Genomic DNA, 26,892 nt, shown 5'->3' with positions numbered 1-26,892 from the left:
ACTACCCTCCTCCCCTAGTAAATCTCCTTTTTTGGTGTGTGTGTGTGTGTGTGTGTGTGTGTGTGTGTGTGTGTGTGTGTGTGTTCTTGTTACCACCTTGTCAGGATTTGTTTTTTGATCACAAACTTCAGAACCAAGCTACTTTGTGGGATATACACTAGATATATCAGCTTCACTGCTAGAGGAAGAGAACACTGGGGGAAAGAGTGGTGGTATCTTCAAGCACAGTGTGTCTCAGGCCTTCTCAGAAAAAGTAGAAATCTGGCTGCCACTTCCAAGAGATGCAGAAAGGAGGAAACGGGTTCTCCCTCTAGTGACCAAAACCCAGAAATACACAAGGAGATGCCACACAAGATGAAAAAGGCTTAAAATTCCTTTTAATAATGCATTCCTGTAACAATCTTCAGACAAACTCAACCTGTTAGTGGACGATTACAACTCAGGTTCACATAAAGAAAGTCTCATACTTCTACACAAGACAGGCAAAGTTAGGGTTATACGAACAATTGCTTCAACTTGAATCTTCAACAGGAAACTTTAATTTTTCCAATAGATTGTACTTTTCTACCAGTAAAAAAAAAAGTTTTGTTTTTTTAAAATGGTACAACACATTGAATAAGTCATCTCCATATCACCACCACCACTAACCTGGCCCTCCTGGCTGCACCAGCGAGCTACAATAAAGGAAAAAATGGTCCAGAGGAGAAAAGTAAAAAGCTAAAAGTTTATTCTTTAAAAAAACTATTCCCCCGTCCCCCACATGATAAGTCGTTTGAAGCTACAGACATTTACAGACTCACAGGCCCTGCTCTACTGCCCTGGAAAAATATATCCAGAGAGCTGCCTGAAGGCAGAACAGGCCTCCAATGGCAGCTGAGTTAGCTGGGGGCTGAACCTGTGTTGTGGTGCTTGGGAATGGGAGAGACATCAAGGTCCTAACCTGACCTCTCACACTACACAGCTAGTAAAGCCTCCTGGGATCAATTTTCACATTGCATTTTGCAGGAATGCACCTTGTGGCATCGACTAAACCCTTTACAAATCTGGCTGGGTGCCCTTTTGCCATGGCCAGACCCCAGATGCCCAAGGGAAGCCCCTAAGGGTTGTCCCGATGGAATGGGCAAGACACTGGACACGCCTCCCTCCCCTTAGTATCGGCGACGCTTGTTTGGGCCAAAGTCCCCCCCAGGAGCTCCTCTGTTGAATCCCGGCGTGTTTCCTCCCATAGTTCCAAGTCCTTCCATTGCAGCGCCCTGGCCAAAGCGATCAGCGGGTGGCGGTGGAGTCTTAAGGAGAAAGTGAGGAGGGAAAGAAGCTTGGGTTAGAAACATCCCTCAAGACTGGCAGCAACTGTACAGACCCCATGCATCCTCCATCCCTCATCCACCAATAGCCATTATGGGAGAACCACCAGGGCCCAAGAGGGCTTAGGAAGCACTTATTAAACTGTGCACCAAAGCAACAGCACCTGAGTTCTCTCTGACTTCCAATCCCTTTTCATTTTCTGTCATGTCTTTTTTTTTTTGCAAAGATTGGAATAAAAATGCTTTTCAGTCTCCAAAACTGAGTACAGAGCAACACAAGGAGACGGGATAGTTGGGTACAACTAGAGGCATGCAAGGGTACCAATGCCACCAACATGGCACTATCCGTTTGAGTCATCCGAAGGCACTGGCATGATGGCAATGCACAGGCAAGGCATGAAAAAGAGTAAGTGCCTTCAGCCTCCACAGCTGCTCTAAACACAGGAAGCCACCCCACTCTGCACTCAATGCAGCTTTATTTATTTAAAAAAATCATAGGCTGCCATTCTAAGTAAAACTCGCTCAGGATGTTTTTCTTGTTTAAAAACATACTACTTCAGCAGCAATACAACTTCTCCAGGACACCCACACTAGTAGCTGATGAAAACTTCTGTACTGGACCACTTAAGTGCACACCTACTTGGGCCTTCTGCCTTGTTCTTATACAAGCATGCCCAGAAGGCGGGTACCTCATCAGCTACCCTGCCTGACACTGTTTTCGCAATGTGTTTGAGAAATGAAAATTCGATTAGCTTCTCCAATCCACCACAGTCAAGACAAAAGAGATTTTACTGCTTAGTAGCCTTGTGGTGTTAGGGAGCCACCCAAAAAGGCCAGGTCTTGTGGCACAGGGAAACAATGCTAGGAACCCACCCCAGTGAGGTTCATCCACCCAACAAATGCACAGCTGCAAAGTTAGGAAAAGGGGGAACACATGGCTTAGCTTCTTTGCTTCAGCCCCCTGCCAAGCTATTAGTTGAATTATATAGCTAGCTGGCTAGCCGATTCAAATCAACTTACAAAGAGAGAAGATGCTCATGCAGATCCTTGCCTAGATCAAGGGTTTTGCAACCCACCCTCCCAGCCAAATCCTGCCTAATTGCACTTGGTTGACCTTACCATTCCCATGGCTCCATCAGGAATCATTGGCCCAGGACCAGCTGCAGGTGGTGGCCCTGCCGGAACACTGGTAGCTCCCATTGTCCCTTGGTTGTTCATGCCTATCGCACCTGAGGAAAAGCAAGGAGGCCTCTTGGTTTGTATACCCCTGAGGGTTAAGTGGCCACTGAAAGCTCAGCTCCCTTACTAAACATATTCCTGCTGGTGAATAGCACCCATGGCCCACCCAGAGCTCAGCTACCTGCTGACTTAGGAACCTGCAGCCACCACACAGAAAGCACAACCCAACCCAAAACATTTACAGGAGAGGAAAAACCACTTGCAGCTTACCTCCCATACCCATCTGTCCCATTCGCATATCTGGAGGCTCCCTCTGAAACAGACAGACAAGCTTGCCTCAGACAACATCCCGACACCCCCTTCTGGCATGAAGCTTCTTTGTGCTACTGCCCAGGCCAGAAGGGGTTAGAAATTGTATGAACTGTAGAAACTGACCCTCACCACCACACCAGGTGAACAAAGTCCCCTACCGCATCAGGGAAGGGCCCCTTAAATCCTTCTTGCCGCCTCATCATCTCTTCCTGCTGCCTCCTCATCTCTTCCTCACGGTGCCTGCGTTCCTCCTCTTGCCTGCAAGGAAGGCTCCCATATAGTCACACCAATTGGAGAGCTATCAAACAATTCAGACTTGCTTATGCACAAGCTACTGATGCTCTCGGACTCTTCCTGGCAACAGCCGTGCCCCTACATAGTCTTACCAATTACCAGCACAAGTCAAGTAAATTCACAGACAGGCATGACTCATTCCCTGCTCACCTGAGTTCCAGTTGTTTACGCTTCTGCACCTCCTGGTTGTGCAGCTCCTCCATTCTCCTGAGTTCTTCCTGGCGCCTCATTAAGTCTGGAAAAAACATCCACAGGGGTGACAGGTCAGGGTGCCTGCACTACCTGCTCCCAGCAAACTGCAAAGCCTTCGCCATTCTGCTTCTCACCTTGCCTCATGAGCATGACCTGATGCTCATGACGAGCTGCCTCCATTTCCATCTCCAGCTTCTCCCGTGCTTCTTTGATGTTGCGGTCCACCTGCTCTTGCTGCTGCTTCTCCATCTCAATCAGGGCCTTCCAACGCATAGCATACTCGTACTCAAAGGAACCAGGCTGTGCAAAACAGGGAGGTTGCTCACGCTCTCTGCAATAGCAAGGTGGAAAATATCCAGTCATTTAGGAGAAGGCAACTTGAGTTAGCGAGAGTCACAGGACTGGGGTCAAGGCAGAAAGTAAAGTTTAGAGGTGAGCAGCTTGCATCATGAACATTTTTGAGAACGAGAATCAAGCTTAGATAGCTATTAAGTTGTCCAGTTTGCTTTAGCATCCTACCACTATGCTTAGCAAAAGCCAACAAAACAATGTGAAAAAACACTTGCATGCTACTTTATGTTACATTTTTATGTTTCTGGAAGCCACTTTATAGAAATTGGCTTGAAAAGCAGTAAAAATCAATTCAATAACAATGGTATTTTCCATAAAAATGTAACTGTCCGCAGATGAGCTGAGCGACCCCTAAGAAGGCACCACTTCTCCTTCCACGGGGTACTTACTTGTGATATTGTTGGTTTTTGATGACAAGTTTTTCTGGCAGTCCCTCTTCATCATCATACTGATCCATGGGCTCCACAGTCACAGGTCGAGGGAACCTGAGAATGAAAATTGTATCCAACTAAATAAATGGCCTCTTTAAAGGCCAAAATCCAAGAGCTAGCAGCAGCCTTTGCTTAGAGCAGTGTTTCTCAACCTTTTTTGGGCCACGGCACACTTGTTCCGTCAAAAAAATCACGCGGCACACCACCATTAAAAGACGGGGCAAATCCTGGGGGTTGGGAATGGGTGGGGGACTGAGGAATAGGGAGGATGAGGTTGGTGTACTTGCTGAGAGAGCCCTCAGGGCACCGCCTCCGTCGTCCTGCCTGCCGCCAGCCCCCCGCTCCCTCCTGGGCTGGCCGCGGCTGAGCTGGGGCTGCTGCTGCTGCCACCGCCGCCTCCCTCCGGCCTCCCCACTGGTGTAGCTGCTCCTTGGCGGCCCGAGAGCCCTCCCCGGCTGGCGGAGGAGGACGGCGAGGAGCCTGCCGAGGTGGGGCGGCTGCTGCTGCGGCTGCTGCTGCTGTTACTGCCGCCGCTGGACGGGGCTGCTGCTGCTCCAGAGTCCCCGCCGCCCTGCGCCGCTGCCTTCTCCATTGAGCGCGCGGGGAGAGCGCAAGGAGGCGGTCTCGGCCATGAAGCGCTGCCTCGCTCAGGGAGCGAGCGCGAGGAGATGACGGAGGAACATCCTTCGCGCCCTCGCGCCCTCCAGACTGACCCGGCCGGCTTCCTTTCCGGCGGGTCAGCGCTGCCTATTGGCGGCCGCAAATCGCCCTTCTCGTTGCCTCACGTTGCGGCACAGCAGCCACCGTCTCGCGGCACAGTAGTGTGCCGCGGAACAGTGGTTGAGAAACGCTGGCTTAGAGTACAGGCTTAGGCATGATCAGGGCCTTCCTTAGCATAGTTACCAACACTCTTTCCCTGAAGCTAAATGCTGCTGTCTCCTGGGACCAATAAGGACTCTCAGGAGAAAAACAATGTTCAGAGATAAGATGCACTAAAGCAGCACAAGAGAAACCTGAGATTCTGCTGTGGGCCAGCAATCCATAATACCTTTGATCCAACCTTGCAAATAATGTTTGACTGGGCAAACCACCATGTGTCCTGTGGTGCTCAAAAAGCATCTCTTATAAAGGTATGAGCACCAAATGTAGAGCCCACAATTTTCTGGTTGTAGTTCTTGTTATACCAGCTCTGTTCAACATAAGCAATGACTGGTGATGAGAAAAACTGCAATACTGTATTTCTTCATTTAGCTCTGTAGACACAGATACAGAACATCACTTAAGATTCACGCCCACTGAATAAATGCACTCTTTATTGCCCTCTACCGGTAACACACACACCGCCCTAAGTCAAAAGACCTGGTTTCTTTTATTGTACTTAGAATAGTAAACTAGAATAACTTACGTGGTTAGCAAGAAGGAACCCTCACTACATCTGTCCAGGGCTTTTCTAGCAGCCGGCTTTCCAGAAAATTCTACAATGCCTTTCCCAGAAGGTCTGCCTCTGTCATCCACAATGACCACAGCCCTCTCCACCTGGCCAAACATTGAGAAGGCCTCCTCCAGCAGCTCATTGGACACAAACTGTGGCAGGTTCCTGACAGTCAGTGAGGCACTGTGGCATGCAAAGCGCACACGCAACTGCTTCCCACGCAGGGGCATGTTGTCCAGCTCCACCTTCGCAATCTCAGCCAGAGTCCGAGTTTCCTGGAGACCCAAAACACACACGCACCACCCATTAAACCCCACCACACCAGAATTATTTCAAGTGGGTAAATAATCCACCAGCTCACTGCTACTGGACCAAGCACCTCCCTGAAGAGACAACGGGGTGGGCACTCCCTAACAAAGCACATATTATGTGAAAAGCAATTTTATTCCCAAAGAGAGTGGAGTGGAGAGTGTAGGGAGCCCAGCAAAGATAACACTTTGGCATTACAAATAGCCAGGACTTGAGAAAAGAGATGAAAATCAGTCATGAATGAATGACTCTCATGGGAGAGCAGGATCCAAACAGCCTTGAGAGAAGAAATGAGCCCAAGATTTTTCAACTGGAACTTTTCATGTGTGACATGTAGGGCACACACTCCTAAGCTACTCTTAAAAATACAGCATTCCTAGAGCCTCAACACTGGAGTAACAACAATTAGCAGAACAGAGTGGGAAAATACTACTGTGTTTCCCCTTTTTTAAGACACCGTCTTATAACTTTTTTTCCTCCAAAAAACACAGAGTGGCTTACTTTCGGTGGGATGTCTTATTTTTTTTTATTACCGGTACAGTTTTTACGGCTCAGGGTGCTGGTGGGCTCTCTTGAGTGCTCAGCGCTACAGCTGCCACCGGTTCTGGGTGGCGGGGCGGCAGGCTTCCTTGGCCGGGCCAGGCGGAGGCCGCTGGCTCAGGCGCTCCGCCCGCCGCTGCAGGGCGCTCCAAGCTCCTTGGCTTGGTCAGGCAAGGAAGAAGCAGTGAGCCCAGCGGTGGAGGCAAGCACGGAAGCAGCAGGGACGGCGGTGGACGAGAAGGCGGAGCATGGGGATGCAGCCAGCAAGGCGGGAGCGCGACCAGCTGTTAAGCAGAGGTCTTGGAGCGCCGCTTCACAGATGATCGCGCTCCTGCAGTGCCGGCCGCATGGAGTGACTCTGTGAGTGGAGGTGCCTGTGGGGGTTAGTTTCCGCGGCGTGGAAGTATGGCTTATTTTCGGGGTATGTCTTATATTTATCAAATGCTTAAAAACCCTGCCATGGCTTACTTTATGACTACGTATTAAAAAAGGGGAAACAGGGTATGTGGGTAGGGATGCAAAATAAACCCTTTATACAGTACATCAGACTTTGGGAGAGATCCAAAATCAAGGACAAAGAAAAGAAAACCAGATACAAAATTCATTATATTCACAATCCATTATTAGTTCTTCTTGTTGTTGTTCTTGTTGTTGCTATGGAGAGTAGTAACAGGCTCTTTTTAAAAATCTGCTCTGTTTACAAGTAACTAGATGTTGCGATTAAGGTTTTACATAATCTCATGTGTAGATGAAGTTACTAAGAATTTCAATTGGCAGCATATTCCACAGGAGATTAAATCCACAGGCCTTCTAATATACAGTACCTTGTTTTCTGAGTTAATTTTTTAGCAATTACTATGGACCAGATCTGATCATAAATTTTTATCCAACTCCTCCAAATATTTTCTTTTCCTTACAATAACCATCCTGGGAGCCAGCAATCAATCAATCAATCAATATGTATTATGTATGTATGTACTGTTCATTCCTTATTTTAATGCTTCTAAATTATAAGGTTTTGATTAAATAAAATTACTGTAACAAGTACTTAAGACTAGGCCATCTTCCTTCACTGAATTAGCCATTTAATTTTTTTACATTTGTATTTTTTAAACAACTGATTTAAAAAATACAGAATATAAACCAGCTCATCATTGCCCTCCCACTTTGATATATTCCTTTGACACCATATGTATGGTTGAAGATCAAGAGTTTGCACATCTCCTCTTCCTCAGTTCTAGAAATACCAATCTGGAAGCACAGACTGAGAAGATTAACAGTCCAGCTCTGCCAGCATTGTAAGTTCAAAAGCCTATGGACAGCAGCCACCAAGAAAGCTCTCAAGAGCTTCTTCATCTCTTTATGTACACAGCTGGAGGTTCCATGTGTGAAACTCAGCTAGAACTGAACAGCCAAGTAGTCTGGAGCTACCGGGGAATCAACTAGCATAATCCATTAAACTTGCACGCTATAATGATCACTTCCCTAGGGAAGACGTTCTGCTTTCTGCCAGTGAAACACAGGTCCCCCTGTAAGCAACTGGTTTTCTCACAATCCCCATAAAATTCTAGAACCAGAGGCATTAAGGATTATTTTCTAAGTCCTAACTCAGACACATCACCCGGGAGTCTGCTTCCACAAAATAAAGTGCCACATGCAGCATTCCCAGTACACACAACATGAAACCATGCACTGGCCATTCAAGCCCACGTGGCTAGCATTAAAAGCAGCACTACTTCCACCAAGCCATGGGAATTCTTAGCACACCTATAGCCACTCACCAGCCTGATAAAGCCAAAACCTTTGTCCTTATGAATGAAGACTTCTCCAGCCTTCCCATATTTTTCAAACAGCTTCCTCATCTCTTCTTATGTGATATCAGGGGGCAGGTTCCCCACAAACAGGCGACTTCTCTGTGTGAAGGTCTTTTCACCAGGTTTTCGGAAATTCTTCATGTCAATTGTCAGGCCTTCATCTGAGGGGAATAAGGTACAGAATCGCTCTACAAAATTGGGGGAACAAACACTGAGTGTTAACACATTGAAGAGCGCAAAGGTCAGAACATTCACCAAGTCTCCCAACACACATCCAGTCTTAACTATTTTAGCAGCAACTGCAGGTCAACACAAGTCGGAGGCCCTGGGAGTTGAAGAGTCAGGCCCATAGCAGCCTTGGCCCACTTGACTGATAATGCAAAGCCACCTGCAGGACAGCCAGAGCACTGCAAATGCTGGAAGGATAGGTCCAAAACAAAGATTTTTAGCAGCACTTACATGACAGTGCTGGTAGGAAGCTTTCCAGCACACAGCAGCAGATGGGAGAGTGGGGCTCCAAATACAGCGTGCAAATTTACAATCTGGAGGAAGCAACTCAAGATACAGTCAAACAGCAATGCTAGTTAGAACACATTACCCCATTGTCTTAATAGACTGATCAGAATCAAAGCCCAACACCAGTCTTTCTGGAGTTTGAAGGAGGCCACATATTGCTGTGATGGAAAAAGGACTCAAGCATTAAGAGGTGAGAAAGTGCTCAGTGGCCAGAGGAGCTGCAGCAAATGAAGAAGCGAGCATCCAAGTCCAGTTGTAGAAAGAAAGCCATAGTGTTCATTAAGTGCAGAAAGAAGCAAACCATCTTAGAAAGCAACCTAATCAGCCACAGAAGCATAAGTAAGCTAAGCCATGTCTCCATCCACCATTTAGCTATACCTATACGGTGGTACGTTGGGTTACAAACACTTCAGGTTACAAACTCCACCAACCCAGAAATAATACCTCAGGTTAAGGACTTTGCTTCAGGATGAGAACAGAAATCGTGCTCCAGCGGCGCAGCAGCAGCAGGAGGCCTCATTAGCTAAAGGGGTGCTTCAGGTTAAGAACAGTTTCAGGTTAAGAACGGACCTCTGGAACGAATTAAGTTCTTAACCAGAGGTACCACTGTAACCTACATAGCTCTGAACTCCTAGCAATTTAAAAATAATCATGCATTCTTAGGCCAATAGCAACCAAATCGTTAAGTTATGCCAGCTTAGTTTGCAAGTCACATCAAGGATTTGAAGTATAAGCAATCCTCATGTGCTGAAGGGATTTGCTGTTAATGCTAATATTGGGAAAGGGGGGATACACCCTTTAAGAATAAAGACAAACACTAACCTCTGGTGACCTGAGGCAGACATGTTAAACACCTATCTAAAGTCGCAAGAAATCACACCAGATCTGGTTGAAAAATTCCCACCTCATATATGCTTTCTGTGTCACTGAGCTTGTTCTCACCAGCCTAAGACTTTCAAACCAAGATGTGATTCAATCATGCAACTGACCAACAGTAACTTTGAAAAGACTTCTGCAAGTGCACGCTGAACAGAATATTTTTGGAGCACACAGTGGAGACCAGGTCCAAAGGAAGACTAATACCTTGCACTATCTATATGGGATCTAACCATATGACTATGATATCTCCAAAGATACCAAAATGACTTGTATGGGTTTGTTCCACTGGCCACTCACAATCAGTTTGTGCGTAATTCCCAGGAGCCAGAGGGCCACTTCACACTTAATAAACAAGGAAAGGTGAAATAAAGTGCAATCGCAAGCTTCCCATGTGGAAGAGAATTAGAACAGGTGCTGTGTTTTTCAAACTGTGTCCCAAATGAAGTGCTGCACGAAAGGACACCACCTCCAGTGTGGATGTTACCCAAGGAAGCTGCCACTCACTTTGGTTGTTGGCCTGCTGTCCGTTAGCTGGGGGAGGTTGTTGTTGCGGCTGCTGCTGTTGGTACTGATGCTACTTCCTCGGAGTGTGGTTTTGCTTCTCCATGGCGAAGCCCTTGTTGCCCTGCATCTTCAAACCTGGGAGGGGGGGGGGAATTAAATATAAGTACAATGAACCCACAACCACAGTGTCAGAGCACACATTTTTCTTCCCGCAAGATCAGGGGTTCAAATACTGGCAGCTTCTGTTACAAATGATCTTGGCTGATGGAGTTGGAGGTTGGGGACTGTGTGCCTGGTACACTAGAGAGCCGCTAACATATCTAATCCAGTGGGTGGCAACTTCGTTTGCTCACATATGGAAGGAGCCTCAGAGCTCAGGGGCAGAATATGTGCTTTGCTTGCTGAGGGGTCCACTTTTACTCCTTGGCTTCACCAGCTGAGAACTGCTCTCAAGTAATAGGGCTAGAGACTATGGGAAGTCACTAATAATAATAATAAATTATTTATACCCCGCCCATTTGGCTGGGTTCCCCCATCCACTTTGGGCGACTCCCAACAGAATATTAAAAACACGGTAAAACATCAAACATTAAAAACTTCCCTAAACAGGACTGCCTCAGATGTCTTATAAAAGTCTAGGTAAAGGACCCCAACTGTTAGGTCCAGGCGTGGACGACCCTGGGGTTGCGGCGCTCATCTTGCTCTATAGGCTGAGGAAGCCGGCGTTTGTCCGCAGACAGCTTCTGGGTCATGTGGCCAGCATGACTAAGCTGCTTATGGCGAACCAGAGCAGCACACAGAAACACAGTTTACCTTCCCGCCGGAGCGGTACCTATTTATCTACTTGCACTTGACGTGCTTTTGAACTGCTAGGTCAGGGGTTCCCAAACTACGGCCCCCGGGCCGGATGCGGCCCAATTGGCCTCCCAATCCGGCCCACAATGCCCCCTGCTGCCCGCTCTTACGGCGCGCGGCGCGGCGGCGATCTTCAAAATCGGCAAAAAATTGCCGAAAATCCTTTGTGCGCATGCGTATGGGCCTCTCCCGACCCAGAAGAGGTCATTTCCGATGCACTTCCGGGTCGGGGGAGGCCCATACGCATGCGCACAAGCGATTTTCGGCATTTTTTTCCGACCGTGTGCGTGTGCGCACGGGCGCGCACTCCACTCCCCCGCCCTCCGGCCCGCTGCGCGCGCACTCCCCTGCCCTCCAGCCCGAAGCCCGGTAAGTCTGGGGACCCCTGTGCTAGGTGGTCAGGAGCTGGGACCGAACAATGGGAGCTCTCTCTTCACAGGGATTCAAACTGCCAACCTTCTGATCGGCAAGCCCTAGGCTCTGTGGTTTAGACCACAGTGCCACCCGCGTCCCTTCTAAAAGTCAGGTAGCTGTTTATTTCCTTGACATCTGATGGGAGGGCATTCCACAGGGCAGGCGCCACTACCAAGAAGGCCCTCTGCCTGGTTCCCTGCAATTTAGTTTCTTGCAGTGAGGGAAACGCCAGAAGGCCCTTGGAGCTGGACCTCAGTGTCCAGGCTGAGCGATGGGGGTGGAGATGCTCCTTCAGGTATCTTGGGCTGAGGCCTTTTAGGGCTTTAAAGGTCAGCATCAACACTTTGAATTGTGTTCGAAAACGTACTGGGAGCCAATGTAGGTCTTTCACAACCAGTGTTATATGGTCTCGGCTGCCACTCCCAGTCACCAGCCTAGCTGCCACATTCTGGATTAGTTTCTGGGTCACCTTCAAAGTTAGCCCCATGTAGAGCGCATTGCAGTGGTCCAAGCGGGAGATAACTAGAGCATGCACCACTCTGGTGAGACAGTCTGCGGGCAGGTAGGGTCCCAGCCTGCATACCAGATGGAGCTGATAGACAGCTGCCCTGGACACAGTATCAAACTGTGCCTCCATGGACAGCTGTGAGTCCAAAATGACTCCCAATCTGCGCACATGGTCCTTCAGAGGCACAGTTACCCCATTCAGGACCAGGGAGTCCATCACACCTGCCCACCCCGTCCCCCCCAAACAGTACTTCTGTCTTGTCAGGATTCAACCTCAATCTGTTAGTCACCATCCATTCTCCAACCATCTCCAGACACTCACACAGGACATTCACCGCTTTCACTGGTTCCGTTAGGTAGAGCTGGGTATCATCTGCATATTGATGGACACCCAGCCCAAACCCCGATGATCCCTCCCAGTAGTTTCATATAGATGTTAAAAAGCATGGGGGAGAGGACGGAACCCTGAGGCACCCCACAAGTGAGAGCCCAGGGGTCTGAACACTCATCCCCCACCACCACTTTCTGAACACGGCCCAGGAGGAAGGAGCAGAGCCACTGTATAACAGTGCCCCCATCTTCTCTATACGGTTCAGAAGGATGTCATGGTCGATGGTATCAAAGTGGAGTCTACCTCTGTCTGAATCTGAGCAATTTTATCTGCAAAAAACTTTGCAAAATCATTGCAGGAGATCTTGGGGGGTCCTTACCAGGCCCCAATGGCAAAGGTGGTTCCAGTAGACTGTGAACCACCTGAAAGAGTCTTCTGCTGCTGTTTTCTGCAGATGCAATAGACCGTGAAGAAGGTCCTCTTCGCTGATGCTTGGTAGGCTCAATGATGATCGCTAACCCGTGTTCGGTCAAACATTATTTGCAGTGATTGTTTCATCGCCCTCAGCTCTGGAGAAAACCACGGGGCTGTCTGGGCTCCATGTAATTGGAGAGGGAGCTTCCGAGTCAGACAGTCAACAGCCCTAGTTAATTCTGCATTCCAGCGGGCCACCAGGGAATCAGCTGAAAGGCCATCAACATGGGATAAAATATCCCCTATCACTCTCTGGAAACCACTTGGATCCATTAAGTGGCGGGGGCGGACCATCCAAATTGATCCCATCCAGCACCAAGCCAAGCAGGCCAACAGCTGCAGTCCAGACAGCAGAAAACAGCAGCTTGGGTTGATTGGCCATATCTCAAGCAGGTCCAAAGCACAGCATAATCAAGACATTTGTTCTTATTTTGTGCTGTCCCCACCACCCCAGGCAATTATTCAACTTCTATGAAATGGAATTTGCACATTGGAATTAAAACTATCAGCATGGTATTTTGCCATTTTGTACTTTGCCAAGATAGTCATCTAGATGATAGCCAGGATGTACATTTCTGGTTGGGACTTCTGGTATCAGGCTATTTCACACCCTGCTGCCAAACAGTCTCATTTCTAGTCCACTGTCTATAGATATTTTTAAATTTTGAAAGAAATAGTTACAACCATGCTTCCTAAGACCGCCAAGTCCCACATGTCACTTTGCAAGCAGAAACACCAGCAACACTGTCCTAACCATAGTTTGCTCAGTGCTGAAGTGACTCTTAACCATCTCAGCATTGCTGATGTGGTCCAAGCGAAAGCAGATGTTTAGCAATGGCTGGGCTGCAGGAGTTGCCAGAAGGAGGCGTAAAAGGTGCCACCCAACCACCTCAACGACTCCCGCTCCAGATTTGGGTAGAGTTTACTCCTTAGACTTTTCTCCTCCCAAAGATGTCCCACAAGGCAGTGGAGGTTTAGAATCAGAGACTCTTGACTTAAAGCACCACTAACAATCGACTAAAAGTCAATGCATGACACCGTAAGCTTGAAGAGTTTGCTAACCAGTTAAGTTTTGCTTCAATACTACCATAAGCATACCACAGTTAAGGCACTCAAGACTTACCAAAGATAGTTTGTTAAAATAGAAGAGGGATTTTAAAAAGAAAGTAAAACAGGAACAATTGATGCACTTACAAACATGGGGATCTGGTTCATAGTTGCATGCACTCAAGAACATGGAAATGAAGAGGAGCTGCATGCGTACAACTGGATTAGATTACAACTGGAGTAATATTCAGATATGCACACTTCTTCAGATACACTGAAACAGAAGTCACCAGACCCTTATATATAGTGGGAGGGTGGGGTGGGGTTTTTCTCAGGAGGGTAGTAGGAGACGGGTGATTGACTCAATGGGTATGGTAAACCTGTTGACATCTGGTGACTTCTGTTTCGGTGTATCTGAAGAAGTGTGCATGCACACGAAATCTTATACCAAGAACAAACTTAGTTGGTCTCTAAGGTGCTACTGGACAATTTTTTATATTTTTTTATATATTTCAACTGCGTCAGACCAACATCTACCTGAATCTAGAACTGGAGTAACTGTCAGTCATGTGAGGTAAGAAGCATAGGCCTTTGTGCATATTAACCAATTTGCAATGCAGAAAATGAGTTTTATAAAAAGAAAGGTGTGGGGAATACTAACCCTGGACACAACAGAGCTGTCAGCAACACATTTGTCTTCCATTTTTCACCTCTAAATGCTGAGAAGAGAAGAAAAAGGTAATCACTACATTTAACACTTTTATAGTAGCTGGAAGAATTTATATATATGTTTAATCCTCAATAATTTTAACACTATATTGTTCACCATAGTACTATGAACTGCTCTTAATCTTCCCTGCTTATAGAAACTGAACCCCAAGGAGTGCTGATAATGATCCTCTCCCATAATTCAAACCAGCTCAATATCCTGTTCATAATTGACAGCTAGGATCCAGTAAAGCTTTTCAGGCTCCCTCCCCATCCTATGTACTTGTGTAACACTTCAAGCAAACCTCCCCATGTTTCACAACCAATTTGCAAAGGGTCATGAGAAAGAGAGAGGGCACTGCAGTTCAGAAAAGGAGTGGGGAGGTAAACACTGATAAGAACACCCATTGTCTTATTCTGTTACCTCTTGGTCTTTCCTGTCCCTGCTAAACCAGTGAAAAATCACTAGCAGTTCCCATTCTACAAGGCAGAAGAAAGGCTAAGAGATTTGACCTAGGACAGCCAATCAAGGGCTGGGCAGGAACCACCCTTGGCTTTCCACTTCCTAGTATGATCAGCGGAGGTGAATGGGGGCGCTGCCCCACCCAACCCACACTTGCCTGCCTTCTAACATATAACCAACCCAGGGGGTGGTACTGTCTGTCGGTTTCCTTACCCTCAGTGCTGCCCTTATAGAATTCTGATGGGAGGAGCATGACCGCAAAACTAGATTCAGCAGGCTCTGCCAGTCCTTGGCTCTAACTTTGCATATCATTGTCCGCCTACTGTTGCCCCCCCCCCCCAACTTCCACCCTACCAGTCTCAATTGGGTACCACCGGCTGCTGAGCACAATCTCTGTGGTTTCAACAACAGCCTGGCCACATTCCATTACACAAGGCTTGCACTTACTTTTGTACATCCGAGCAGATACGTAGCCTGCTGGGGTCCCCAGCAAGACCCACAGCACAACGGCACAGGTCATCAAGGCCCCCCTGTTGGCTGGCGAAAGGAATCCAAGGCAGGCAAGGACTGAAAGTGTGAACACAGAGAACAAAAGTGTGTGACAGAAGAGGTTTCCTGATGTAAATTGGTGCAATGTTCCAAAAATGCAAATGTGCCCCCAAGGTTGAAACTTTCAAAACACAGGGTGAAGACATTTCCTATTTGTCCAGGTGTTTAGATCTTGGAAGTATATGATTTTCCAATATATTTACCAACTGCTGGTTTTACTGTATTTCAACTGCAATATTGTGGCTTTTAGTGATGGGAATTTTTTCCATCTGGTTACTTTATTGACCTGCTGTTAGCTGCCCTGTGCTCCATAATGGAATAAGGGCAGGATATAAATTAAAAATCATAAATGCCCCCACCCAAAATCGGAATGTAAGGAGTTGCCTTATGCTAGTTCAGACCATTGGGTCCATCTAGCTCAATACAGGGATCTCCCCACTAACGCAAGACTCAACGTTCCTGGGTACCGTGCATATACGTGAAAGCCAAACTCCGCCAAACGCCACCACAATCGCTCCCTCCAGACTTCCTTTCTCAAACTCCAACTCTCCACAGGCCTCAAAGGTCGATGCAAAGGCTCATGGGGTCAAAGCTGTAAAGGCCCCTGAGATTGCTATCCATTTCCCCACTCTTTTCATGCCATACAGTGGTACCTCTACTTACAAATAACTCTACTTACGAATTTTTCTACTTACAAATGGAGCTACGTCCGCCACCTTGGATGCGGTTTAGATAGGATTTTTTCTACTTACGAATTTTTAGATAGGGTTGCTTCGACTTACAAATTTTTTCTCCCAATGCATTCCTATGGGATTCGACTTACAATTTTTTTCGACTTACAAATGTGTGTTCGGAACACATTAAATTCGTAAGCAGAGGTACCACTGTATTTGCAGTTTTCCTGCTCTTTTTGGGCTGTTTCTGCCCCTTTCCAGCCATTATGCAGTTTAAAACAAGTTATTTAATTATTTCCTGTGCCACACTTGTACGCAGTTGTGGGGAGATAGCAGCTCTCCAGGATTTCAGGCCGGGGAGTGGGGGAGTCTCGCAGCCCTGCCTAGAGACATGAGGGGGCCTTTTGCAAGCAAAGCAGGTGCTCTGTCATCGAGATAAGGTCTTCCCCTCACGCATCAAGCTTTTGAAAGGAGTGAGGAACATAGCTGTCAAGTTTTCCCTTTTCTCATGAGGAAGCCTATTCAGCAAAAGGGAATATCCCTTAAAAAAGGGGAGAACTTGACAGCTATGGGAGGAACCTGTGGGCTCCAGCTATCATTGGACTGCAGCCCTCACCAATGGCCACAGCAGCTGGGGCTAATGGGAGTTAGGAGCCCAGCAAGCTTTTGGAAGGCCAGAGGTTCCCCATCCCAGTTTTAGAACAGCTTTATGTCCTGTGGGGAATCCTTTCCCCTATGAGAATCATCAGACAAGGAAGACCCACCACAGGACCCCATTACGCTGCCGAGGCTTCTGGGACATGTTTGCAGGCAAATGCATGGGAGCACTAGGCAGCCTCACTGAACTGCTGGGATGGCTTAGTTGGCAGAGCACGGGACTGCAGATCTCCAGGTTGTGGGTTCAAGCCCTACACCTGGCTAAAAAGATTCCTGCATTGCAGGGACTAGATGACCCTCAGGGTCCCTTCCAACTCTACCATTCTGCGGTTTGAACTGAGGGTGCAGATAATCAGTATTGATAGCAAGGCTTCTTCTAAAAGAGAAAGACTGCTTGTCAGTACTGATCCTCCCAACCAAATAACCCTTGGCAAGCTCCCAATGAAAAGAACCATGGAATTGTAGACTAGGAAAGGACCCTGGCAGCCATCTAAGTCCACCCCTGCAATGCAGGAATCTCAGCTAAAGCTCAGAGTTTCCTGAAACATCAAACAACGAAATACTCTGCCTTAGAAAACTACACCATTCCTGTCTGTCTTTCTTTCTTTCGTGTGTGTGAGGGAAGGGTTGCACCTAAGCAGTACACAGCGTTTGCTTTGCACAAAGAAAGCCCCAGGTTCAACCCCACTGCATCTTCAAGTAAGACTGAGGATGCCTCCGCCTTAAGCCACTGACAGTCAGTGTAGACAACAATACTGAGCTAGATGAAACAATGGTCTGACTTGGAATAAGGCATCCTCCTAGGTTACTAGTCCTCAAGATCTCAGTTGGTTTTGTGACCACTCAGCTCCACTGTGCATAACTGTAGGGTGGTGAGCTTACACACACACACACACACACACACACACACACACACACACACACAAAATCTTTTCTCCTGATGACTACAGCTGCTGCCTCAAAGTATCCATCTTCCCAGCGGCCAGCTGTCCCCAGGTTTATGTGGGGTGGAATTGCATATGAAAACAGGCAGCACAAGAACAGACAGGAAGCTGCCTTATTCAGTCAGACCACTGGTCTATCGAGCTAAGTACAGTGAACACTGACTGGCAGCAGCTCTCAAAAGAGCCGCTGACAATCCGTGTAGACAATGCTGAGCTAAGTGGACCCAAGGTGTGACTCGGCATAAGGTGGTAAATATCAATATTATTATTAACAACAAAAACACAGAGAAAGCCGGTCTTGCATAAATAACGATGATGATTTCAGCCAACCTCCTGCTACTTACATAAGGTAATAAATGTCATTATGAAAATCTGCGTCCCTTGCCCCAGGAAGACAGAGAGCAGCATGCCCTTCCTGGGAGGCCTAAACACATCTCCATGGACCAGCTTCCACCCAAACTCCTCCTGGGCGTCCTCCTGTAATAACATCTCTTTATTAGGCATACATCATGCAACAGTGAATTAGTACAAGCCAGACGTGAAATTCACTTTCCTAGCCTGATTATCTTCCAGATTTTGTTTCTGAAGGGGACTAATTGCATCAGCGTTGTTACTCACTGGTTTTACAACTCCCTAATGGGCTGCTGGGGGGGGGGGCTTGCGTGTGCAGAGGATGCAGATATATTAAGAAACACTTATCTTGAGAAGGAGAAACAAACACTAACATGCTTAGCTAGAGTGCCGCAATGTTAATTGATATTAAACAAAAGATCATGTTCAATTTAAGTGCTATCGTGAGCATTCAACGCATTTATCCATCTTTGTCTTCTGTTGCCTAACAAGCCAGTTTCAAATCTGACATGAAAGGAAAGGAAATACCATGCCACAAAACCAAGGCCTAGGTTCTATCAGGTGTCAACTCCTGTGGTTTCCACACAGGAGGTTGGATGGCGGCTAACAGATTGAGGTTGAATCCTGACAAGACAGAAGTACTGTTTGTGGGGGACAGGAGGCGGGCAGGTGTGGAGGACTCCCTGGTCCTGAATGGAGTAACTGTGCCCCTGAAGGACCAGGTGCGCAGCCTGGGAGTCATTTTAGACTCACAGCTGTCCATGGAGGCGCAGGTCAATTCTGTATCCAGGGCAGCTGTTTATCAGCTCCACCTGGTACGCAGGCTGAGACCCTACCTGCCCGCGGACTGTCTCACCAGAGTGGTGCATGCTCTAGTTATCTCTCGCTTGGACTACTGCAATGCGCTCTATGTGGTCACCTTTGAAGGTGAACCAGAAACTACAATTAATCCAGAATGCAGCAGCTAGACTGGTGACTGGGAGCAGCCACCGAGACCACATAACACCCGTCTTGAAAGACTTACATTGGCTCCTAGTACGTGTCCAAGCAAAATTCAAAGTGTTGGTGCTGACCTTTAAAGCCCTAAACGGCCTCGGTCCAGTATACCTGAAGGAGCATCTCCACCTCCATCGTTCTGAGGTCCAGTGCCGAGGGCCTTCTGGCGGTTCCCTTGCTGCGAGAAGCCAAGTTACAGGGAAAACAGGCAGAGGGCTTTCTCGGTAGTGGCACCCGCCCTGTGGAACGCCCTCCTACCAGATGTCAAAGAGAAAAACAACTACCAGGCTTTTAGAGGACATCTGAAGGCAGCCCTGTTTAGGGAAGCTTTTAATGTTTAATAAATTATTGTTTTTTAATATTTTGTTGGAAGCCGCCCAGAGTGGCTGGGGAAACCCAGTCAGATGGGCGGGGTATAAATAATATTTATTTATTTATTTATTGTTACTATATGGTGGCACTATAGGGAGCAACAAGGCAGCGGAATAAAACATGAAATCAAAAATGCTGTTCCAAATCAAAGACGCTGTGTTCTGCACCCCCAACACTGCTGAAACGTTCAATTCCCTCTTTTTCATCTGGGGTTAGTTACTGCACCAATGTGACCAAATGTTAGCTTAAGTTCTCTAAACAGAACTTTGTGGCAGAATACTACTCCCCAAAATGAGTCACTCCTTTTTTCACTCCATATTGTTAACATCCTTAACTTTTCTTCTCATTCCCAATGGCAGGGAACACCTTCATGGCAAAGGTTTAGTGGCAAACTCCCTTTTCAAAGCTCAAAATTTCCTTTCAAATCAAACATTGTGCAATGTACCTCAAAGCACTTGGCAATGGGCATCTCCATTCCTGTCCAGTTAACAAAAGCCAGTCTAGAAAAAGGAGGTGCCAACACTCACTTAAGAAATACTTGAGCACATATTTTGCTGAGCCTCCATAGTGAGATAGGTCAGGGGGAATTATTTTTAATATTTTTAAAGGGTTGTTCTGATACTGTTTTAAAAAAATGTGTTTCTAAGATGCCCCGATGAAGGCAATTCATCTTTCCAAAATGCACTGGGCAAAATAAAACACATTGGCAGTTTGCCAACATGTTTTCATTTCTCTATGTTTCCACCTGCTGCAATGCATACATGTGATACACCACATATGTTCATGGTATATGCTATCTTTTTAAATGGTGTATGCTACCTAAAGGCAAGGAACCATGCTTGTTTCCCTTCAAAACGACAGTTCCAGTCAAAAACAAGTACATCAGAATTTCAATCAAATAAAATTCATTTTCTTAATCAACTGAGATCCATTCAGTAAGATGAGAACCCCACGTCAAAATACCAGGAGTCCGCTATGCACCAAAACAGAGGTTGTTAATTACCTGGTGAAATTAAAGAAAATGAGGTGAACATTTTGGACTCATCCACCCAACTTGCTTACTGAGCATCTGCCCATACAGGATTTGCTGATCAGCAACTGGTTTGACTGGAGCCCTTTCTGGGAAGAGTGTGTTAATCAACAGGCCACACAGCTATTCTGAGAGTAACTCCTCTCAAGGCGACAACCTTGCTTCAAACACACTCTTTCTCTGCCAAATTTGCAGTTGGGGAGAACAATGAAATAGAAGCTCAATAACTTTACTTCCCTTCCCTATCATTACCAATGCAATCTACATTACTTATTGAAAAGTGGCCTGGAAATTGTTTCTTGTCCTCTGCAATCTTGTTCCTGCACTAAACAAAGACACTTTAGGTAGGATAAACTTTAAGAAGGATGTTGACAAGCTGGAATGTGTGCAGAAGAAGGAAACCAAGATGATCAATGCTCTGGAAAGTAAGCCTTATGAGGAGCATTTGAAGGAGCTGGGAATGTTTAGCCTGGAAAAGTGGAGACTGAGAGATACGACAGCCATATTCAAATACCTCAAGGGCAGTCACATGGAAGAGGGAGCATGCTTGTTTTCTCCTGCTCTGGAGGGCAGGACTCAAACCAATGGCTTCAAGTTACAAGAAAGGAGATTCTGACTAAACATTCAGAAAAGCTTTCTGACAGCAAGAGCTGTTCCACAGTGGAACAGACTCTCACAAGAGGTGGTAAACTGTCCTTCTTTGGAGTTTTTTAAACAGAGGTTGGATGGCCATCTGTCATGGATCCTTTAGCTGAGATTATTGCATTGCAGGGGGTTGAACTAAATGATCATCAAGTCCTTTCCAACTCTAAGATTCTATGATTCTTGTTACTCAGGCACCCAGCAATTCTTCCACCCTCCAAAGGTGGGCACTTTCCATAGAAGGGTGTGGTGGGACACATTCTATTCTGTGTAACCTTGGTTAGAATCCTGGGAGCCAAATAACTAGGAAGCTGAAAAGAAAAGCTTCTATGGGGTTGGTTAAGAATATAAGTTTAAGGTTCCCCAACATATGATATTTAGGTTGCCAAATCACTACTCATGCAGCATATCTGGGAAAGTTAAGCCATGATTAAACTCCCCCTGCAAGGAGACAATGCAGCAAAAAAATTTTTCCCTAGAAACCTGAGACATAGAAAGTTCTTGCCGTACCAACACTGCTGCCTTTAAAGCTTGAAACAGTCATACCTCCGTTTACGACCACAATTGGTTCCGCGGAGCCGGTCGCTCCCCGAGTTCGTTGCTCCCCGAGGCATGCTTCTGTGCATGCACAAAGCACCGATAGAGTGTGTGAGGGACAGGGGATACCGGGAGGTCCCTCCCATCTTAAGTACCAGCTCATCGCCAAGCGCTGGGGAAAGCAGGGAGAGTTCCGCCTCAAGTGGAGACTCAGGAAGTGGTGACTGAGGCTCCGGCAAGGTAGCGGAGCCCAGGCACAAGGTGGGACAGGAAGGGGGGAGCAAGGGGGGAAGGCCGATCCCGCCGACCCCGGAATTACGCAAGAAACGTCGTGGGAGGAGATTAGGTCTTCCCAAACTTCTTTGCTGGAAGAAAACGCGCCAACCTCCATTCGGAGGTACTGACACCTGACTGACAACATGTATATAGATCGCTCTGAGCACTGTAAATAATCAGCACTTAATAAAAGCCTAAAAGGACAATGCTGTGAGGAGTCGTTACTCTAGAGTAGCCACATCTGCATCTCTGACAGCTACCTCCGAATCTTTCTGGCTACTTTGGAGTTGCAGCGATGAGCGCGCAAGACGCGGAGCGTTGGAGGCTGGAGGCCGAAGCAGCGAAGCAGGAGATACGGAACCTGACAGCGCAGGCCCAGCAGCAATTGCTTGCCGCTCAGGAGGAAGCGCGCGGAACAAGGGAGGAGCTGAACAAGCTGGTGGAGCAGGTGAGAACGAAAGATGAGACCGAGAAGCAGCTAAGGCTAATGGTGTTGGAGCTACAGAAAAAATTGGATGAGGAGAAGGCCGCGAGAGGTGGGGGGGGGCGCCCCAACAGCAGCTGGTCCAAGTGAGGAGGGGGCAGACCCTAGTCACCAAATTTAGCGGAGACCCTATAGAGTACCTAGGATTTGAGACGGAAATAAATTACGCGCTGGAATTGCATGATGCGGAATTCCCAGATGATGCGCACAGAGTCTCCTTTATCGTGGAACATTTGACCGGTGCCGCACGCGAATGGGTCAGACCGCTAATCGCGTCAAAAAATCAGTGCATGAAGAACGTAAAATTATTTCTAGAAGCTTTAAAAGTAATGTACGCAAGCGACAGTGAGATGGAGGCGACCAAAGAGGAGCTTCACCATTTGACACAAGGGAAATTAACGGTCAGAGAATACTGGGCGAAATTCACCATGCTGGTGCACAAACTGGGGTGGGATCTGCACAGTGACCCAGTGAAATCCGCTTTCTATCTGGGCTTGCACACAGACGTGAAGGATGAGCTTTCGAGAGGTCCGAAACCGCGGAATATGGATGAGTTGAGTAAAGCAGCGCTGGCGGTGGGGGTGAGATAGGAATCCAGATGGAACAACAAACAGGCTACGCGCGCAGTCCGACCTTGGTTCCCACGCTCACAGGACAGACCACATCACCAAACCCCACCCCAGGGCCCGCCCCAAGCCCCGCCCAGACCCGTCCCAGACCAGGAACCGATGGAAATCGGAGGAGCGCGCGCGCGCGGGCTTTTCAAACCCCGACGGCGCAGAAACGCAAGGAGGGAAGGGGAGGGAACTGTTTTTTATGCAACTCCCCCAGTCACCTCGTCAAGAATTGCCCGCATCGCAGGGAATGGCAGGGAAGGGCGGGAACTGTTATGCCCGCCCCCACAGACTCAACGCAACCGCAGGAAAACGAGACAGCCTGGCTGCAGGAGACAAGGGGCAGCAGCCAGGCGCAACCAACGGAAACCAGCCCCCTCCCACCCTCCCTTCCACAAAGGAGCAGCGCCAGCCCACACCCCCCAGAGCAGGGGTGGTTCTAGAAGTGACTCTGACACTCCCTAATGGGTACCCCCTGGCGGTTTTAGCGCTAATCGACAGCGGAGCACCTGCCAACTTTTTTTCGAGGGAATTTGCAGAAGCACACCAGACCCAACTTCTGCAGCTGGACTTTCCCCTGCACGTCTCCACCATTGACGGCAGGGAGTTGCTGGGAGGGGCCATCACCCACCAGACCCCCCCCCCATGAAAATGACGGTGGGAAGGCATTAAGAGACGCTGGCATTCAATGTCACCACCATCTCAGGACCCCCCCCCCATCGTGCTGGGAATGAGCTGGCTGGCACGCCACGACCCGTCCATCAGTTGGCACCAGAGATGCATCACGTTTGGGTCTGACTTTTGTCTGGAACATTGCATGCAGCGCCAACCAGGGGAGGGGCCACCAATAGCCACGGTGGCCACCATGCACATCAAGGGGGGAGAGGCGATACCCAAACCGTATTGGGACCTACAGGAGGTCTTTAGCGAAGCGGAGTCCGACCACCTGCCCCCGCACAGGTCCTTTGACTGTCAGATCAACCTGGTGCCAGGGGCTACGCTACCCCCAGCCAAGCTGTACTCCATGTCAGACCAGGAACTGGAGGATCTGTGTGCGTTCATCGACAAGAACCTCAAGAGGGGGTTCATCAGAGAAAGCAAGGCAGCAGGGGGCAGCCCGGTCTTCTGGGTGGACAAGAAAGACACGCAACAGCGCCGCCTGGTGGTGGACTTTAGGCGCCCGACCAGTATGACGGAACCGGTTGCGTTCCCCATGCCCAGAGTGGACGATCTGCTGACAGCAGCGCGCAAGGGCAAGATCTTCACCAAGCTCGATCTGCGGGGAGCGTACAACTTGATCAGGATCCGGGAAGGCGATGAGGGGAAGACCACGATGTTCACGCCTCTGGGCTCTTTTGAATATCGGGTGATGCCCTTCGGTTTGCAAGGGGGCTCAGCATGCTTCCAGGCCTTCATGCACCACGTCCTGGGGTCCCTCCTCTTCAAGAACTGTTTGGTCTTTCTAGATGACATCCTTATCTACTCCAATGACCCAGTGCAACACGTGAAGGATGTCAGGGAGGTGTTGCAGCGCCTGAAGGAGCACCACCTGTAAGTGAAGCTGGAGAAGTGCAGGTTTCACACCAGGGAGGTGGACTTCCTGGGCTACAAGCTGTCTGACAAGGGGCTAGCGATGGACAAGGACAAGGTGCAGGCCATCCTGGACTGGCACAGCCCCAGGACTCGCAAGGATGCCCAACGCCTACTAGGCTTCGCCAACTTCTACAGGAAGTTCATCAAGAATTTCTCTCGCGTCACAGCTCCCATCACGGACTGCCTGAGAGGCAAGCAGAAGTTCAGGTGGACACCGGAGGCGCAAGCAGCGTTCGAGGGCCTCAAGAGAGTGTTCACCTCAGACCAGAACTTGTTCCACGTGGTGCAGGATGCACCCCTGCGCGTAGAGACCGACGCGTCGGACCGAGCTGTGGGCGCGGTCCTACTACAACTGGATGCCAACAGAGAGTGGAGACCCTGCGCCTTTTTCTCCAGGAAGCTGACCCAGCCGGAGCGCAACTACACGGTTTTCGACAAGGAACTTTTGGCAATACACGCTGCGTTTAAACACTGGAGACACTTCCTGGTGGGCGCTAAGCACCCCATACAGGTGTGCATGGACCATAAGAACCTGGAGTTCTGGAGAACAGCCAGGGTGCTCAACCAACGGCAGATACGGTGGGCAGAGTTCTTCTCGCACTTCTCCATCCACTACATACCGGGGGAGCAGAACGTCAGGGCGGATGCCCTCTCCCGCAAGCCAGAGTACATGGAGGAGGAGTTGCCACCAGCACCCAGGCACATTTTCCCACCATCAGCTTGGACATGTGGGGCAGCAGTAGTGAGTGAGGCAGAACTCACAGCCCTAACGGCAGGAGATGAGTTCGCCACCCGCATCTTCAGAGAGATACACGGGGGGAGGGGGCAAGCGAAGGACTTTGAGGAACGTAGGGGGCTACTCTTTTACAAGGGAGCCCTATACCTGCCCACCGCCCGGCTCAGAGGTAAGGTCCTCAAACAGATGCATGACAACCCGATGGCCGGCCACTTTGGTAGGGACAAGACCACACACTTAGTCATGAGACACTTTTGGTTGCCGGGGGTGAGGGAGGACATTCAGGATTACGTGAGGGGCTGTGACACCTGCCAGAGGGCCAAGGTGGTCAGGGCAGCGCCAGCAGGATTACTGGAACCCCTACCCACCCCCCACAAGCCGTGGGAGGTCCTCTCCATGGACTTCATCACCGACCTGCCTTCGTCCAGGGGCAAGACGGCAGTGCTGGTGGTGGTGGACCTCTTCTCCAAAATGTGCCACTTCATACCCTGTGCAAGGGCGGTCTCGGCGGAGGAGACGGCCAAATTGTTCGTGGACCACGTGTTTCGGCTGCACGGTTTGCCTTTAAGGGTTATATCAGATAGGGGGCGCCAATTTGTTTCCAGGTTCTGGCGCAGGCTCATGAACCTCCTGCAGGTGGAGGTCAGCCTATCCACGGCAAGGCACCCGCAGGCAAACGGACAGGCGGAGCGGGCCAACGCCATTCTTCAGCAGTACCTGAGATGTTATGTTAGCCAGCGACAAACAGACTGGGTAGATCGCCTGCCACTGGCGGAGTTCGCCTACAACAATGCAGTGCACGTCTCCACAGGGGTGTCACCTTTCAAGGCCAACTATGGGCGGGATCTCAGATCGTTCCTGGGGAGGGAATGGGAAGAGGAGGAGGAGGGTCCCGCAGCTGAGGATTGGGCGGACGATCTGGAGACGGTGCACCAGCAACTCAGAGAACACTTGGAAAGGGCTAAGGCGGTGTACAAGGAGGGGGCGGATCGCCATCGGAGACCAGGGGAGGTCATCAGGGTGGGCGATAGGGTGTGGCTGTCCTCAGAGGGGCTTCCAACCAGGGGGAGGTGCAAGAAGTTAGCACCCAGACGGCTGGGACCCTTTAAGGTCACGCAGCAGGTCAATCCAGTGGCTTTCAGACTGGAGTTGCCGGAATCCATGAGGGTACACCCAGTGTTCCACAGGTCGTTGCTGTCGCCCTATAAGGAAAGCACCAGGCTCACCGACAGCAACCAGCCCCCAGAGGGAGGGGAGGAACGGGGAGGCACCCAGCAACTCAACGTGGCCACTGAGATTCTGGATTCCAGGAGAGGTGTGAGAGGGCTGGAGTATCTCATGGCATGGGAGGACACTCCGCCATCACACAACGAGTGGGTACCGGCCACGGAAATACAGGAGGAATTCTTAGTGGAAGAATTCCACGCCCTTTTTCCCCACAGGCCCAAGCCCTGGCACATGGACAGGGAAGAAGAGGGGGAGGTGTCTGAGGAAGGGGTCTCAGGGAGCAGCTCTCCATGGAGGTGGGAAGCGGAGTTTGAGGAACCTGAGGAAGAGGTGTGGGTTTACCTGGAGTCCGGA

General features: G+C 48.9%; 2 protein-coding genes across 2 annotated transcripts in view; both read right to left on the bottom strand.

Moving 5' to 3' along the window:
- Nucleotides 1-357: 357 nt before the first annotated feature.
- On the bottom strand, nt 358-10,051 carry NONO (non-POU domain containing octamer binding). Its single transcript, XM_035112706.2, has 9 exons — nt 8,126-10,051; nt 5,469-5,770; nt 4,022-4,117; nt 3,416-3,612; nt 3,240-3,324; nt 2,954-3,053; nt 2,754-2,796; nt 2,424-2,533; nt 358-1,286 (listed from the first exon to the last, which is right to left on the bottom strand). Exons 1-9 carry the CDS (start codon nt 8,204-8,206, stop codon nt 1,149-1,151), a joined length of 1,152 nt encoding a protein of 383 aa, XP_034968597.2. The 5' UTR covers nt 8,207-10,051; the 3' UTR covers nt 358-1,148.
- Nucleotides 8,198-26,892, bottom strand: part of LOC132591452 (transmembrane 9 superfamily member 2-like) — a 33,876-nt gene continuing 15,181 nt past the window's right edge. Inside the window, exons 6-10 of the mRNA XM_060270075.1 lie at nt 18,025-18,157; nt 15,304-15,423; nt 14,347-14,404; nt 10,058-10,192; nt 8,198-8,346 (exon numbers count right to left, since the gene is read on the bottom strand). Coding sequence (XP_060126058.1) covers nt 10,081-10,192; nt 14,347-14,404; nt 15,304-15,423; nt 18,025-18,157 — 423 coding nt within the window. The 3' untranslated portion in view covers nt 8,198-8,346; nt 10,058-10,080. The remainder of the gene's footprint in view (nt 8,347-10,057; nt 10,193-14,346; nt 14,405-15,303; nt 15,424-18,024; nt 18,158-26,892) is intronic.

The sequence above is a fragment of the Zootoca vivipara genome, chromosome W, assembly GCF_963506605.1.
Source record: "Zootoca vivipara chromosome W, rZooViv1.1, whole genome shotgun sequence".
Taxonomy (NCBI): domain Eukaryota; kingdom Metazoa; phylum Chordata; class Lepidosauria; order Squamata; family Lacertidae; genus Zootoca; species Zootoca vivipara.
The sequence above is the reverse complement of the archived record's forward strand: the minus strand, read 5'-3'. Positions and strand labels throughout refer to the sequence as shown.